This window comes from Oncorhynchus mykiss, chromosome 3 (assembly GCF_057628025.1).
Source record: "Oncorhynchus mykiss isolate SJ-2025 chromosome 3, ASM5762802v1, whole genome shotgun sequence".
Classification (NCBI taxonomy): domain Eukaryota; kingdom Metazoa; phylum Chordata; class Actinopteri; order Salmoniformes; family Salmonidae; genus Oncorhynchus; species Oncorhynchus mykiss.
Window position 1 is genome coordinate 73,971,556 of NC_143024.1, and position 15,427 is coordinate 73,986,982.

The window sequence follows — 15,427 nt, forward strand, 5'->3', positions numbered from 1 at the left end:
GCTGTAGCCCTGATATGAATAGGGCCTCTATTATTATGGTGTTTAGATAGCAGATACCATAATAATGGTGGCTGCAGCCATTTCAGGACTAGATTGGCCAATGTGTTTTCAGTCTAGGTGTAACGGATGTGAAACGGCTAGCTTAGTTAGCGGTGGTGCGTGCTAAATAGCGTTTCAATCGGTGACGTCACTTACTCTGTGACCTTGAAGTAGTGGTTCCCCTTGCTCTGCAAGGGCCGCGGCTTTTGTGGAGCGATGGGTAACGATGCTTCATGGGTGACTATTGTTGATGTGTGCAGAGGGTCCCTGGTTCGCGCCCGGGAATGGGCGAGGGGACGGTCTAAAGTTATACTGTTACATAGGCTTGATGTTTAGCATTGTGAATTAGGACTGGTTTAAGGTTTAGCTTGGTTTCCAGTTTCTAGTTGAAATAGGGTGATTCTTGGATTTCGGTGGTAAATGCTGTCTCTTGATTTTGGCACCATGTAAAAACACTTTAAAATTACAAAGACATTACAAATAAATGTTCTATTTATTTGACTGTTATTTAATAAGAGCATATGTAAGTCCTTTATACTGCAAAACATTTATTTGTATTCATTGTAAAAAAACTACTGGGGGCAAGCAAATTGGCTTGTCCCACTGGTGATATGTAGAGAGAGGTAGAGTGAAATGTTTTGGGGATATAGTGATATCTATCTACTATATTGAATCCTAGACAGTGAACAAAAGTATTTAATATATTGTATAGATCAACAAAAACAAATAAGGCTATTAAAATACCCTATTTTTACCAGTACCAGTGTGTGTCACTCAGTTTTATGCCATTGGTGTTACCGCCTTATTTACTGCTGCTCTTTAAATAATTAAAGAACAGCAGTAAATAACAATAGTTGGGCTATAGACAGGGAGTACTGGTACAGAGCAATGTGTCAATGTGTGGGGGCACCGGTGTCGAGGTAATATGTACAGTCGTGGCCAAAAGTTTTGAGAATGACACAAATATTAATTTTCAAAGTTTGCTGCTTCAGTGTCATTAGATATTTTTGTCAGATGTTACTATGGTATACTGAAGTATAATTACAAGCATTTCATAAGTATCAAAGGCTTTTATTTACAATTACATGAAGTTGATGCAAAGAGTCAATATATCCAGTGTTGACCCTTCTTTTTCAAGACCTCTGCAATCCGCCCTGGCATGCTGTCAATTAACTTCTGGGCCACATGGCAGCCCATTCTTGCGTAATCAATGCTTGGAGTTTGTCAGAATTTGTGGGTTTTTATTTGTCCACCCGCCTCTTGAGGATTGACCACAAGTTCTCAATGGGATTAAGGTCTGGGGAGTTTCCGGGCCATGGACCCAAAATATCGATGTTTTGTTCCCCGAGACACTTAGTTATCACTTTTGCCTTATGGCAAGGTGCTCCATCATACTGGAAAAGGCATTGTTTGTCACCAAACTGTTCCTGGATGTTTGGGAGAAGTTGCTCTCGGAGGATGTGTTGGTACCACTCCCTTGGCTGAGAAGCAACCCCACACATGAATGGTCTCAGGATGCTTTACTGTTGGCATGACACAGGACTGATGGTAGCGCTCACCTTGTCTTCTCCGGAAAAGCTTTTTTCCGGATGCCCCAAACAATCTGAAAGGGGATTCATCAGAGAAAATGACTTTACCCCAGTCCTCAGCAGTCCAATCCCTGTACCTTTTGTAGAATATCAGTCTGTCCCTGATGTTTTTCCTGGAGAGAAGTGGCTTCTTTGCTGCCCTTCTTGACACCAGGACATCCTCCAAAAGTCTTCACCTCACTGTGCGTGCAGATGCACTCACACCTGCGACAATTTTTAGGGCCTTCCTCTGACCCTGCCTGGTATAGAGGTCCTGGATGGTGGGAAGCTTAGCCCTGGGGATGTACTGGGCCGTATGCACTACCCTCTGTAGTGCCTTGTGGTCGGAGGCCGCAGGCAGTTATGCAACCTGTCAGGATGCTCTCGATGGTGCAGCTGTAAAAACCTTCGAGGATCTGAGAACCCATTTTAAATATTTTCTGTCTCCTGAGGGGGAATAGGTTTTGTTGTGCCCTCTTCACGACTGTCTTGGTGTGCTTGGACCATGTTAGTTTGTTGGTGATGTGGACGCCAAGGAACTTGAAGCTCTGAACTTGCTCCACTACAGCCCCGTCGATGACAATGGGGGCGTGCTCGGTCCTCCTTTTCCTGTAGTCCACAATCATCTGCCTTGTCTTGGTCACGTTGAGGGAGAGGTTGTTGTCCTTGCACCACACGGTCAGGTCTCTGACCTCCTCCCTATAGGCTGGCTCATTGTTGCTAGTGATCAAGCCTACCACTGTTGTCATCAGCAAACTTAATGATGGTGTTGGAGTCGTGCCTGGCCATGCAGTCATGAGTGAACAGGGAGTACAGGAGGGGAATGAGCACGCACCCCTGAGGGGCCCCCGTGTTGAGGATCAGCGTGGCGGATGTGTTGTTACCTACCCTTACCACCTGGGGGCGGCACGTCAGAAAGTCCAGGATCCAGTTGCAGAGGGAGGTGTTTAGTCCCAGGGTCCTTAGCTTATGGTGTTGAATGCTGAGCTATAGTCAATGAATAGCATTCTCACACAGGTGTTCCTTTTGTCCAGGTGTGAAAGAGCAGTGTGGAGTGCAATAGAGATTGCATCATCTGTGGATCTGTTGGTGCGGTATGCAAATTGGAGTGGGTCTAGGGTTTCTGGGATAATGGTGTTAATGTGAGCCATGACGAGCCTTTCAAAGCATTTCATGGCTACAGACGTGAGTGCTACGGGTCGGTAGTCATTTAGGCAGGTCACCTTAGTGTTCTTGGGCACAGGGACTATGGTGGTCTGCTTGAAACATGTTGGTATTACAGACTCAGACAGGGAGAGGTTGAAAATGTCAGTGAAGACACTTGCCAGTTTGTCAGCGGATGCTCGGAGTACACGTCCTGGTAATCTTTCTGGCCCTGCGGCCTTGTGAATGTTGACCTGTTTAAAGGTCTTACTCACATCGGCTACGGAGAGCGTGATCACACAGTCATCCGGACCAGCTGGTGCTCTCATGCATGTTTCAGTGTTGTTTGCCTCAAAGCGAGCATAGAAGTTATTTAGCTTGTCTGGTAGGCTCATGTCACTGGGCAGCTCTCGGCTGTGCTTCTCGTTGTAGTCTGTAATAGTTTGCAAGCCCTGACACATCCGACGAGCGTCGGAGCCGGTGTAGTACTATTCGATTTAGTCCTGTATTGACACTTTGCCTGTTTGATGGTTCGTCGGAGCGCATAGCGGGATTTCTGATAAGATTCCGGGTTAGAGTCCCGCTCCTTGGAAGCAGCAGCTCTCCCCTATAGCTCTGTTTGAATGTTGCCTGTAATCCATGGCTTCTGGTTGGGGTATGTACAGTTGAAGTGGGAGGTTTACGTACACCTTAGCCAAATACATTTAAACTCGGGTTTTCACAATTCCTGACATGTAATCCTAGTAAAAATTCCCTGTCTTAGGTCGGGATAGCAGGTAGCCTTGTGGTTAGAGCGTTGGACTAGTAACCGGAAGGTTGCAAGATCAAATCCCAGAGCTGACAAGATAAAAATCTGTTGTTCTCTCCCTGAACAAAGCACCCTTTAAATTGTTTAACTTGGGTCAAACATTTCGGATAGCCTTCCACAAGCTTCCCACGATAAGTTGGGTGAATTTTTGCCCATTCCTCCTGACAGAGCTGATGTAACTGAGTCAGGTTTGTTGGCTTCCTTGCACACAAATGCTTTTTCAGTTCTGCCCATAAATGTTCTATAGGATTAGGGTCAGGGCTTTGTGATGGCCACTCCAATTCCTTGACTTTGTTGTCCTTAAGCCATTTTGCCACAACTTTGGAAGTATGCTTGGGGTCATTGTCCATTTGGAAGACCATTTGTGACCAAGCTTTAACTTTCTGACTGGTGTCTTGAGATGTTGCTTCAAAATATCCACATAATTTTCCATCCTTATGATGCCATCTATTTTGTGAAGTGCACCAGTCCCTCCTTCAGCGAAGCACACCCACAACACGATGCTGCCACCCCCGTGCTTCATGGTTGGGATGGTGTTCTTCGGCTTGCAAGCCTCCCCCTTTTTCCTCCAAACATAACAATGGTTATTATTGCCAAACAATTTCATCAGACCAGAGGACATTTCTCCAAAAAGTACGATCTTTGTCCCCATGTGCAGTTACAAACCGTAGTCTGGCTTTTTTATGGCGGTTTTGGAGCCGTGGCTTCTTCCTTGCTGAGCGGCCTTTCAGGTTATGTCGATATAGGCCTCGTTTTACATTGGCTATAGATACTTTTGTACCTGTTTCCTCCAGTTTCTTTTTTAATTTATTTAACCAGGTAGGCTAGTTGAGAACAAGTTCTCATTTGCAACTGCTACCTGGCCAAGATAAAGCAAAGCAGTGTGACACAGACCACAACACAGAGTTACACATGGAGTAAACAATAAACATGCCAATAACACAATAAACAAATCAATGACACAGTAGAAAAAAATATAGTCTATATACAGTGTGTGCAAAAGGCATGAGGAAGTAGGCAATAATAGGCCATAGGAGCGAATAGTTACAATTTAGCAGATTAACACTGGAGTGATAAATGAGCAGATGATGATGTGCAAGTAGAGATACTGGTGTGCAAAAGAGCAGAAAAGTAAATCAAATAAAAACAGTATGGGGATGAGGTAGATAGGTTGGGGGGGCTATTTACAGATGGACTATGTACAGCTGCAGCGATCGGTTAGCTGCTCAGATAGTTTATGTTTAAAGTTGGTAAGGGAAATAAAAGTCTCCAACTTCAGCGATTTTTGCAATTCGTTCCAGTCAGTGGCAGCAGAGAACTAGAAGGAGAGGCGGCCAAATGAGGTGTTGGCTTTGGGAATGATCAGTGAGATATACCTGCTGGATTGTGTGCTATGGGTGGGTGTTGTTATCGTGACCAGTGAACTGAGATAAGGCGTAGCTTTACCTAGCATAGACTTATAGATGACCTGGGGCCAGTGGTTCTGGCGACGAATATGTAGCGAGGGCCAGCCGACTAGAGCATACAGGTCGCAGTGGTGGGTGGTATAAGGTGATTTGGTAACAAAACGAATGGCACTGTGATAGACTGCATCCAGTTTGCTGAGTAGAGTGTTGGAAGCTATTTTGTAGATGACATCGCCGAAGTCGAGGAGTTTTACTAGGGTAAGTTTGGCGGCGTGAGTGAAGGAGGCTTTGTTGCGAAATAGAAAGCCGATTCTAGATTTGATTTTTGATTGGAGATGTTTAATATGAGTCTGGAAGGAGAGTTTACAGTCTAGCCAGACACCTAGGTATTTATAGTTGTCCACATATTCTAGGTCGGAACCGTCCAGGGTGGTGATGCTAGTCGGGCGGGCTGGTGCGGGCAGCGAACGGTTGAAAAGCATGCATTTGGTTTTACTAGCTTTTAAGAGCAGTTGGAGGCCACGGAAGGAGTGTTGTATGGCATTGAAGCTCGATTGGAGGTTAGTTAGTACAGTGTCCAAGGAAGGGCCAGAAGTATACAAAATGGTGTCGTCTGCGTAGAGGTGGATCAGGGAATCGCCCGCAGCAAGAGCGACATCATTGATATATACAGAGAAAAGAGTCAGCCCTAGAATTTAACCCTGTGGTACCCCCATAGAGACTGCCAGAGGTCCGGACAACATGCCCTCCGATTTGACACACTGAACTCTGTCTGCAAAGTAGTTGGTGAACCAGGCGAGGCAGTCATTAGAAAAACCAAGGCTATTGAGTCTGCCAATAAGAATATGGTGATTGACAGAGTCAAAAGCCTTGGCCAGGTCGATAAAGACGGCTGCACAGTACTGTCTTTTATCGATGGCGGTTATGATATCGTTTAGTACCTTGAGCGTGGCTGAGGTGCACCCGTGACCGGCTCAGAAGCCGGATTGCACAGCGGAGAAGGTACGGTGGGATTCTAAATGATCAGTGATCTGTTTATTAACTTGGCTTTCGAAGACGTTAGATAGGCAGGGCAGGATGGATATAGGTCCGTAACAGTTTGGGTCTAGGGTGTCACCCCCTTTGAAGAGGGGGATGACCGCGGCAGCTTTCCAATCTTTAGGGATCTCGGATGATACGAAAGAGAGGTTGAACAGGCTGGTAATAGGGGTTGCAACAATGGCGGCAGATCGTTTTAGAAAGAGAGGGTCCAGGTTGTCTAGCCCAGCTGATTTGTACGGGTCCAGGTTTTGCAGCTCTTTCAGAACATCTGCTGTCTGGATTTGGGTGAAGGAGAAGCTGGGGAGGCTTGGTATGTTCACAAGGTCTTTTACTGTTCTGGGATTGATTTGCACTTTTCGCACCAAAGTACGTCCATCTCTAGTAGACAGAGAGCGGTATAACGGCTGCATGGTTCCATCGTGTTTATATTTGCGTACTATTGTTTGTACAGATGAAAGTGGTACCTTCAGGCATTTGGAAATTGCTCCCAAGGATGAACCAGACTTGGATTTTTTTTTCTGAGGCCTTGGCTGATTTATTTTGATTTTCCCATGATGTCAAGCAAAGAGGCACTGAGTTTGAAGGTAGGCCTTGAAATACATCCACAGGTACACCTCCAATATACTCTAATTATTTCAATTTGCCTATCAGAAGCTTCTAAAGCGACAGTCAATTTTGTATATGTGAACTTTTGACCCACTGGAATTGTGATACAGGGAATTATAAGTGTAATAATCTGTCTGTAAACAATTGTTGGAAAAATTACTTGTGTCATTGCACAAATTAGATGTCCTAACCGACTTGCCAAAAATCTAGTTTGTTAACAAGAAATTTGTTGAGTGGTTTAAAACGAGTTTTAATGACTCTAAACTAAGTGTATGTAAACTTCTGACTTCAACTGTACGTACAGTCACTGTGGGGACGACGTCCTCGATGCACTTATTGATAAAGCCAGTGACTGATGTGGTGTACTCCTCAATGCCATCGGAAGAATCCCGGAACATATTCCAGTCTGTGCTAGCAAAACAATTTTGTAGTTTAGCATCTGTTTCATCTGACCACTTTTTTATAGATCGAGTCACTGGTGCTTCCTGCTTAAATTTTTGCTTGTAAGCAGGAATCAGGAGGATAGAATTATGGTCAGATTTGCCAAATGGAGAGCGAGGGAGAGCTTTGTACGTGTTTCTGTGTGTGGAGGAAAGGTGGTCTAGAATGTTTTTTACATATAACATATAACACTGCTAAACAGTGTACATGATTGATTTATTTGTTCCAAAGTGTATTGGTGTTAGTCAATTTAAATTAAGGTAAATAACATTGTGAGCAAAATTATTAATCATATCGGTTTAGTAAATTATTTTTAAAGAATTGAGGAACTTTTGTGGCATTAATTTCATAAAATACTAATTTACCTAAATTGTCTCATTGGTGTTACCATGATTCATGTTACTACTCCTAATGGTCGCACAAAATTATTTAAAGTCATTAAGCTACCATATTCGTAGATTTAGGATGGAAAGATGTACCCGCATACATAAAAAACAAATGCCAACGTAATTCAAGAACGACACAGCAACTCCTTTGTTGTTGTCATACCACAAATGTAGTAGAACGAATCAGAAACAGACTGGAAACCAGGGTATGCTAAATGTGATAAAGTGTGACTCTGTACATCTCTTTTATTATTTACACATATTGATCCCTGTTCTCCCCCTGGCTGGCATCCTGGGTAACTTGACCTCCTAATACAGGCCACGGCTATTGTGGTTAATAGTGCTAAGAATGTGCTTACAGTACTATATTCAATTTGCTGAAGGTTATGTGTGTGTCCTGTAGACCATGGAGCAGGTGAAAGAGCGTCTATGGGAGGACCACTTCCCGGAGTACGGTCGAGGTGTCCACATGTTCCGCACAGAGAAGATCCAGAAGCTGGTTGCCATGGGGATACCAGAGTCGCTACGGGGAGAGCTATGGATGACCTTCTCTGGTGAGGGACGGAGGAGTCTGAGGTTATTGGTTACTATATCAACAGGCCACATACACTACATGACCAAAAGTATGTGGACACTTGCTCGTTGAACATCTCATTCCAAAATCATGGGCATTAATAAGTTGGTCCACCCCTTTGTTGCTATAACAGCCTCCACTATCCTGGGAAGGCTTTCCACTAGATATTGGAACATTGCTTGCTTCCATTCAGCCATAAGCATTAGTGAGGTCGGGCACTGATGTTGGGTGATTAGGCCTGGCTGGCAGTCGGCATTCCAATTCATCCCAAAGGTGTTAAATGGGGTTGAAGTCAGGGCTCTGTGCAGGCAAGTCAAGTTCTTCAACACCGATCTTGACAAGCCATTTCTGTATGGACCTTGCTTTGTGCTTGAGGGCATTGTCATGCTGAAAAAGGAAAGGGCCTTCACCAAACTGTTGCCACAAATCTGTATTCACAGAATTGTCTAGAATGTCATTGTATGCTGTAACGTTAAGATTTATCTTCACTGGAACTAAGGGGCCATGAAAAGCAGCCCCATTATTCCTCCTCCACCAAACTTTACAGTTGCCAATATGCATTCGGTTAGGTAGTGTCATCCTGGCATTCGCCAAACCCAGATTCGTCCATCGGACTGCCAGACGGTGAAGCGTGATTCATCACTCCAGAGAACGCGTTTCCACTGCTCCAGAGTCCATTGGCGGCAAGCTTTACACCACTCCAGCCAACGCTTGGCATTGTGCATGATGTTCTTAGGCTTGTGTGCGGCTGCTCGGCCATGGAAACCCTTTTCATGAAGCTCCCGACGAACAGTTCTTATGCTGACGTTGCTTCCAGAGGCAGTTTGGAACTCGGTAGTGAGTGTTGCTACCGTTGACTGGCGATTTTTACACGCTTAAGCACTTGGCGGTCCCGTTCTGTGAGCTTGTGTGGCCTACCACTTCGCGGCTGAGCCATTTTTGCTCCTAGACGTTTCCACTTCACAATAACAGCACTTACAGTTGACCGGGGCAGAAATTTGACAAACTGACTTGTTGGAAGTTGGCATCCTATGACAGTGCCACGTTAAAAGTCACTGAGTAAGCTCATTCTACTGCCAATGTTTGTCTATGGAGATTGCATGGCGGTGTGCTCCATTTTAAACACCTGTCAGCAACCGGTGTGGCTGAAATAGTCAAATCCACTAATTTGAAAGGGTGTCCACTTACTTTTGTATATATAGTGTATATTTAATAGTAGAGTGATGGTTAGGGTAGATATTTGTATATCCCCAAAGGAGGGAGAGAGAGAGAGTGCTGTTCTGTTCTGTTCTACTGCCTACTTTCCGTTCCTTTCCTGTGTACTGTACCATACCTAGCAATTCTAGTATGTGCCTTTTTTCTTAAAGTTTGTGGAGTGGCTTTTACCAGGCAAGCAGTTCCCTTTTTTAGAACATTGTAGAGTCCATTCTCTGGGACCCTACTTTGTCATAACTGTTAGCATCAAATTGAATGTAATATGGAATCCAGAGCAGCAGGATTTAGTGGGCATACAAATAACTTGTGACCACATCTCCAATGGAAACAAGCAATTAGGCCTGTGAGCACCCTGCACACACTGCACCAGAAACAGACAGGCAACCGATTGTGGCTTCTCCACTCACTGGGATAGAACTGAACAGACTGTTTTATTTGGCCCCATATCAAACTATCCTAGGTCCATGTTTACTCCCTCTCAATGATCTGAAAGCATCCTTTCACATCCTAGAGGGGGAGTCAACAAAGGGAAAGAGCTAGTTTTTAAAAAACAAGCCTTGTCCCAAAGTCATCTCGGTTAACCCAGAACTAAAGTCTTGCGTAATCCCAAAGTAACCCCTACCTTTTTGGTGTTTGCAGATCTGAAAGAACCGGAAAGGTGATTTATCCATTCCTTTTAGATCGAAAGGAAAGGGAAAGGGAATGTTGTTTGACCAGGCCTTCATGTATGTAGTTATATGCTGTTGCTGTGTAACACTGATACCTTTCCCCCTGGAAACACAGATGCCTCATCAGAGTTGGCATCCCACCCAGGCTACTACTCGGGGCTGGTGACAGAGTCTATGGGGCAAAGCAGTCTGGCCACGGAGGAGATCGAGAGAGACCTGCACCGCTCTCTGCCAGACCACCCCGCCTTCCAGAATGTCAAAGGCATTGCCGCGTTGCGCCGTGTCCTCACCGCATATGCCCACCGCAACCCCAAGATTGGCTACTGCCAGGTAAGGTACCCACCACCATACAGTATGTCACAGTGTGTACACATGTGTACAGTCAACTGTATAGTGTGTCCAGTGTCCATAACCATACAGTTACAGACAATATAACTGACTGTCTGCCTGTCTGTCTTTTTAGTCGATGAATATCCTGGCATCTGTGCTGCTGCTGTACACTAAAGAGGAGGAGGCCTTCTCACTGCTAGTGGCTGTGTGTGAGAGAATGCTACCTGACTACTTCAACCGCAGAGTTATAGGTGAGATGTCAAACTGACCTGTATAGGTTTACCACTGCTACTACAGTACTTTTACTACAGCGATGGTTTGTTTACTTCAGCTAGTATTGTACATTAGAGAAGTATTATCAAAGACACAGCAGAGAGACTATTAGTACACATGCATTTTCCTGTAGAGCTGTTCTGGTGTTTAGGTGATTTGAATGTGGTTTCCTTGTGGCATGTTTATTCTGTCAGGGCTGTTTTTCTGCCCCGACTGCCATTGGAGCCAACAATATCCAAAGGCTTTCTTTAGCCATGTGAAGCGTGTGCTGAAACACAAGCTAATTTCCTCTGCTTTGTGTTGCTATTTATTTATGGCGCATATGAAATGCGTTCAAAGTAATTTCCTCTTCCTTTAACTGTTCTGTCTGAATGAGTGTCTGGCCTGTTCTGCTTTGAAAGGGCAGTTGTTTACTTATTCTCCTTAGAAAATAGATTGTTAATCTCCAGGCAACTTCCTGGCTCAAATAGTCTTTAAAATATAACTTATCTGGGATATTTCACAATGAGTATACATCATGAGTATGCACCCATAGTATTTCCATGAGAACAAAACCCATTTCCTTCGATGGGATACAAAATATGTTTTATTTTATACTTCTATGTGTGTGTTTATCTATAATATTGTAGATTTCCACTTGTGTTTGAGTTTGCAGGTGCTCAGGTGGACCAGTCAGTGTTTGAAGAGCTGATCCGGGATCGTCTTCCCGAGCTGGCCGAGCACATTCCCGACCTCTCCCCCCTCTCCTCCATCTCCCTGTCCTGGTTTCTCACCCTCTTCCTCAGCGTGCTTCCCTTCCGCAGCGCTGTCTGTGTGGTAGACTGCTTCTTCTTTCACGGCATCAAAGCCATCTTCCAGCTGGGGCTAGCTGTGCTGGATGCTAACGCTACGGCACTGTGTGCTAGTGCAGACGACAGCCAGGCACTCATGATCCTCACTGGGTAATGTTTGACGGAAACAAAAGCCTACACACACAGGCACTCTGTAGACAAGATTGGCCAACCCTGATGTGTGGGATGTTAATAGTTAATCATGCCTTTTATTTTCACTCTTGGCTCTGTCTGCAGTTTTCTGGACCAGGTGAAGTACGATGAGGATCCAGCTCCCCCTACCCCTCACCCTCTCTCGTCTCAGAGTGGGGAGGAGGAGGGCAGACCGCCTGTTAAACAACACACCCTGATCACTGACCTCATCGCTGACTCCTATGAGGTAAGACGGCACTGCAATATTCCCTCCACACCACCAGAGGGTTGTAGTGACAGTGTGGAGCTGATCTTTGTTCTTGTTGTGTGTTCTGTCTTGTCAGAAATTTGGAGACCTGACGGTGAGACAAATTGAGAAGTTGCGATGCAGACACCGGATCCAGGTTCTCCAAGCACACGAGGACACCACCAAGGAGAATGCGGTGGTTCTCTCATTTCACATAAACAGTCACAAACCTTATGCTTTTCCTCTCCAAACTTCTCTGACCTTGCCCCGCCCTCTCTGTGTATTTAGCTCAGGGTGGTGACCCCAGATGTCTCTCTCTCCCCTGAAAACCTGGCTGATGTCTACGACCTCTTCAAGGTACTTCAGTTCAATTCAATACACCTTCATTTATCTCCCCAGGACCACTAAGAAAGGCATTGCCAGAACACAATAATAACATCCTCTGCTTATAGTCCAACTGTACAACAACACTTCTGTTTCTGTTTGTCTTATAGACAGAGCACTTCATCAACCTGTACTGGGGCGATGGGGGCACCACATTGGCCCTCCAGCACCATGACCCAGGCCGGCCCTATGTGGAGCAGTACAGAGTGGACCGGGTCCAGTTTAAGAGCCTGTACATGCTGCTGGTTCCCTGGCTTTGTGGCTTTCATACTGACACCGTGGCCCACCGGACCTTCACACTACTGGACCAGGACAGAGACTCACTCATCACCTTCAGAGAGTTCGCTGGGTGGCTGGGTATGTGAGCGAGTGTTTGTGTGTGAAAGAGAAAGAGAGGGAGGTTGTGTTTCTAAAGGGAGGGAGAGTAAGTGAGTGCCTGAAGAGAGACTGTGTGTAATATGAGTTTGTGTGCGTGACTGTGCCTGCGAGTATATACAAAAACCAAGAAAACATACACCAGGCTATCTCACATTCAAATTCCCTTGTAAGGCATATAAGTCATGAACATTGGAAACCTGCCCACTATGCTTTTATGGGCATCTGGAATTCAGCCCACAAAGCTTTTATGGGAATCAATATCCAGCCAAGGCTTTTAGGAGTAGATGTTGTGTACAGTACAGTGAGAACCACTGAAGTTGAGGAAGATCAAGATGATGTAAATTCACCTCTTAAACTCACACATCTGAAGGGCTCCCTCTGTGGCCCTCTATCATTCAGAATAAACACTAACCTAGAATTTACTGACAGTATAAGCACTAACCTTTCATTTATTGACACACATTGTGATTTAAGGCCAATGACATTTCTGTGTGTGTGTCTCTCCGTTTCAGATACGCTATACTTTGAGGAACTGAATGAAAAGGTCAGACTACTGTATCGTTTGCACATACCTCCAGGTGGGTCACATAGTCTTCCTGTGGTGTTGTGCTTCTCTTTCATGTACTTTAGTTGGACATGCTATTATCTTTAAATAACATGTGCACTTTGTGATAACTGCTGATGTAAAAAGGACCTTCTAAAATATATTTGATTGATGAATTAACTAGAGATGAACATTCTTCATAATGGGACTGTTTCCTGTAGCTCTGACTGAGAGTGAGGATGACCCATCTCCACTGAAGAGCCCTCAGCTGTCCACTACCGGACCACTCCATGTAGAGCTGCCCAATGGTAAGTATTCACACACTGTTCCAGATTCACATTTACAGCGCAGGTCTGTTTAGATTATCACGTTGATGTAGCTCCTGATGTGTGTGTTCATGTTGAAGGGGAGATGAGAGACTTTCAGGAACAGTTGAAACAGATGTTGAAAGACCTGGCTAAAGAGAAGGAGAAGGATGTGGAGCAACCTGTACCTCCAATGAACCAGGTACATACAATAAAAAAATGAATTAAATCAGGGATCTATTAAACAAAGAGTCATTGAAAGGTACTAAGTAAGTCACAATAAACTTGTATAATTGTTTTCTACAGAGGGAGTTCATCCAGTTCTGTAAGACCCTCTACAGCATGTTCCATGGCAACCCAGACGAGAATGAGCTCTTTCAGGCCATCGCTACAGTGACCAGCCTGGTGCTGCAGATCGGCGAGGTCGGGCACCGCAGCCGCTGCTCAGGGTCAGAGGTCAGCAGCAAGGGTGGGGCCGGGGACGAGGTAGAGGACGATCACAGGGAGGGGAGTCAAGAAGAACATCCCGTCTTCAGCACCAAAGAAGAAGAAGAAGGAGAGAGAAAGGAGGGGACCAGCAAGAGTTCAGGGTCTGAGAGTCAGAGCGAGTGGGCGGTCAGCTACGCTCAGATCCTGGCTTCTCTCCTCACAGAACAGCAGCTAGTCAACTTCTTTGAGAAACCGATGGACCTGTCAGCAAAGGTGGCTGAGGCAAAAGTGAAACAGTACCATGAAAGGGCTGGTCTGCTTATGCTCCAGCAAGGGACCAGCTGATTTCAACATGACCAACAGAACCTCGATGTGAGAACCATAGTGTGACCCAATACTGGGTTTCCAATCTAGTTTCTTATCTAGTTGTCCAGGCACCTTTGTCCCCAATAAGTGTTGTCTGTGTCCTCCGTCTTAAAAGGATGAGTGGGTACCAAGAGTCCGTATGTGCCTATATTGAGTCGTTGGTCGAGCACAAAGGAGAAGTAATGTAGATGTGTAGGTCTTCCTCTCCTGATGTAGCCGTGAAGAAAGGTGGCCTTGTCTTTTGGGATCAACAACTGTCTGAAAGCAGGTTAACCAAAACCAAGACATGCATGATAATCAAGAGACTACATGATGCATCAGTCATAATCATATATACTACTGTGAGAACGTCACACACCATGCACTACACATAGCACCATGAAAAGGGTTATTTTTCGTTCAGTATTTATACACACGTTTTCATTCTGCTTCATCCGGTCTATGAAATGGGAACAAACTCAAATGTGCCCAGTTTTAGTGACATTTTACTTGACTTAACATTGGCTGCCTGGTTGGTGATACACTTGTTTACCATATTGTCCAATCAAGTAGAGCAGACAAGTGTTATTTTCTGCCCAAATATGTTATGCGTGTACGCCTGCAGTGTATCATTTTGGCAAGCTTTTTCATTTTCCTTTTTTTATATGTAGCCCAAGGAGTCAAGAACTATTAACTGCCAAATGTTTGTCATACAATAATGGACATTGGAATCTTGCTTTTATGTGCGACACATTAAAAATGTGCACCTATATATTTTGTCAAATCACATTCGTCACAGTTTACAGCAAGTATAAAAGGTGCAGCGAAATACTTGCGCTAGCTCCTCAACAATGCAGTACATTAATCAATAGTGTTTATCCTGTATTGATTGAATGATTTTGTTCTTTAAGAAGTCTTATTTTAGGTGTTCTAAAACTGTTTGAGCCTTATTATTCTACCAAGCATATTTCTTCATTCCAGCCTTAAGTCTAAGTGACCAGTGTTATGTTATAGACTAAAGTCCTACACACTTTCTTAAAATCAGTTGATACTAAACAAACAGAACTGCTGTACCTCAGATTTAGTTGAATAAGTCTTCTATATAGAGAACTTGATTTTTCCATTTCAAATCAGTGGTGGTGTTAAATTTAGGTTTTGGTTATTCCAGAACCAGTCTGATGCCTTCTAATTGACTACAGATGCACCTTGATGTTATTCGTAGTGCACACTCACAAGTTCACTTGATGTGCATTCTCACAAATCAGGCCATTTATCACTTCTTTAACGTGTCTGCTGCAAAATATCGGACATGGTTTGTTTGTAAATCATTAAAAA

At 44.5% G+C, this 15,427-nt stretch overlaps 1 protein-coding gene across 6 annotated transcripts in view; it reads left to right on the top strand.

The window, feature by feature from the left end:
• The window catches only part of LOC110520333 (TBC1 domain family member 8), a 26,466-nt gene extending 11,602 nt beyond the window's left edge, over positions 1–14,864 (top strand). For 3 of the 6 annotated variants that reach the window (XM_036974863.2, XM_021597581.3, XM_021597583.3), the window contains 12 exons: positions 7,842–7,992; positions 10,011–10,225; positions 10,359–10,476; positions 11,154–11,439; positions 11,566–11,707; positions 11,805–11,903; positions 11,996–12,064; positions 12,202–12,448; positions 12,982–13,047; positions 13,235–13,321; positions 13,393–13,520; positions 13,625–14,864. In XM_036974863.2, coding sequence (XP_036830758.1) covers positions 7,842–7,992; positions 10,011–10,225; positions 10,359–10,476; positions 11,154–11,439; positions 11,566–11,707; positions 11,805–11,903; positions 11,996–12,064; positions 12,202–12,448; positions 12,982–13,047; positions 13,235–13,321; positions 13,393–13,520; positions 13,625–14,092 — 2,076 coding nt within the window. In that variant the 3' untranslated portion in view covers positions 14,093–14,864. The remainder of the gene's footprint in view (positions 1–7,841; positions 7,993–10,010; positions 10,226–10,358; positions 10,477–11,153; positions 11,440–11,565; positions 11,708–11,804; positions 11,904–11,995; positions 12,065–12,201; positions 12,449–12,981; positions 13,048–13,234; positions 13,322–13,392; positions 13,521–13,624) is intronic. The other 3 variants (XM_090230122.1, XM_021597582.3, XM_090230121.1) reach the window with 1 other exon arrangement.
• The last annotated feature ends 563 nt before the right edge of the window (positions 14,865–15,427 follow it).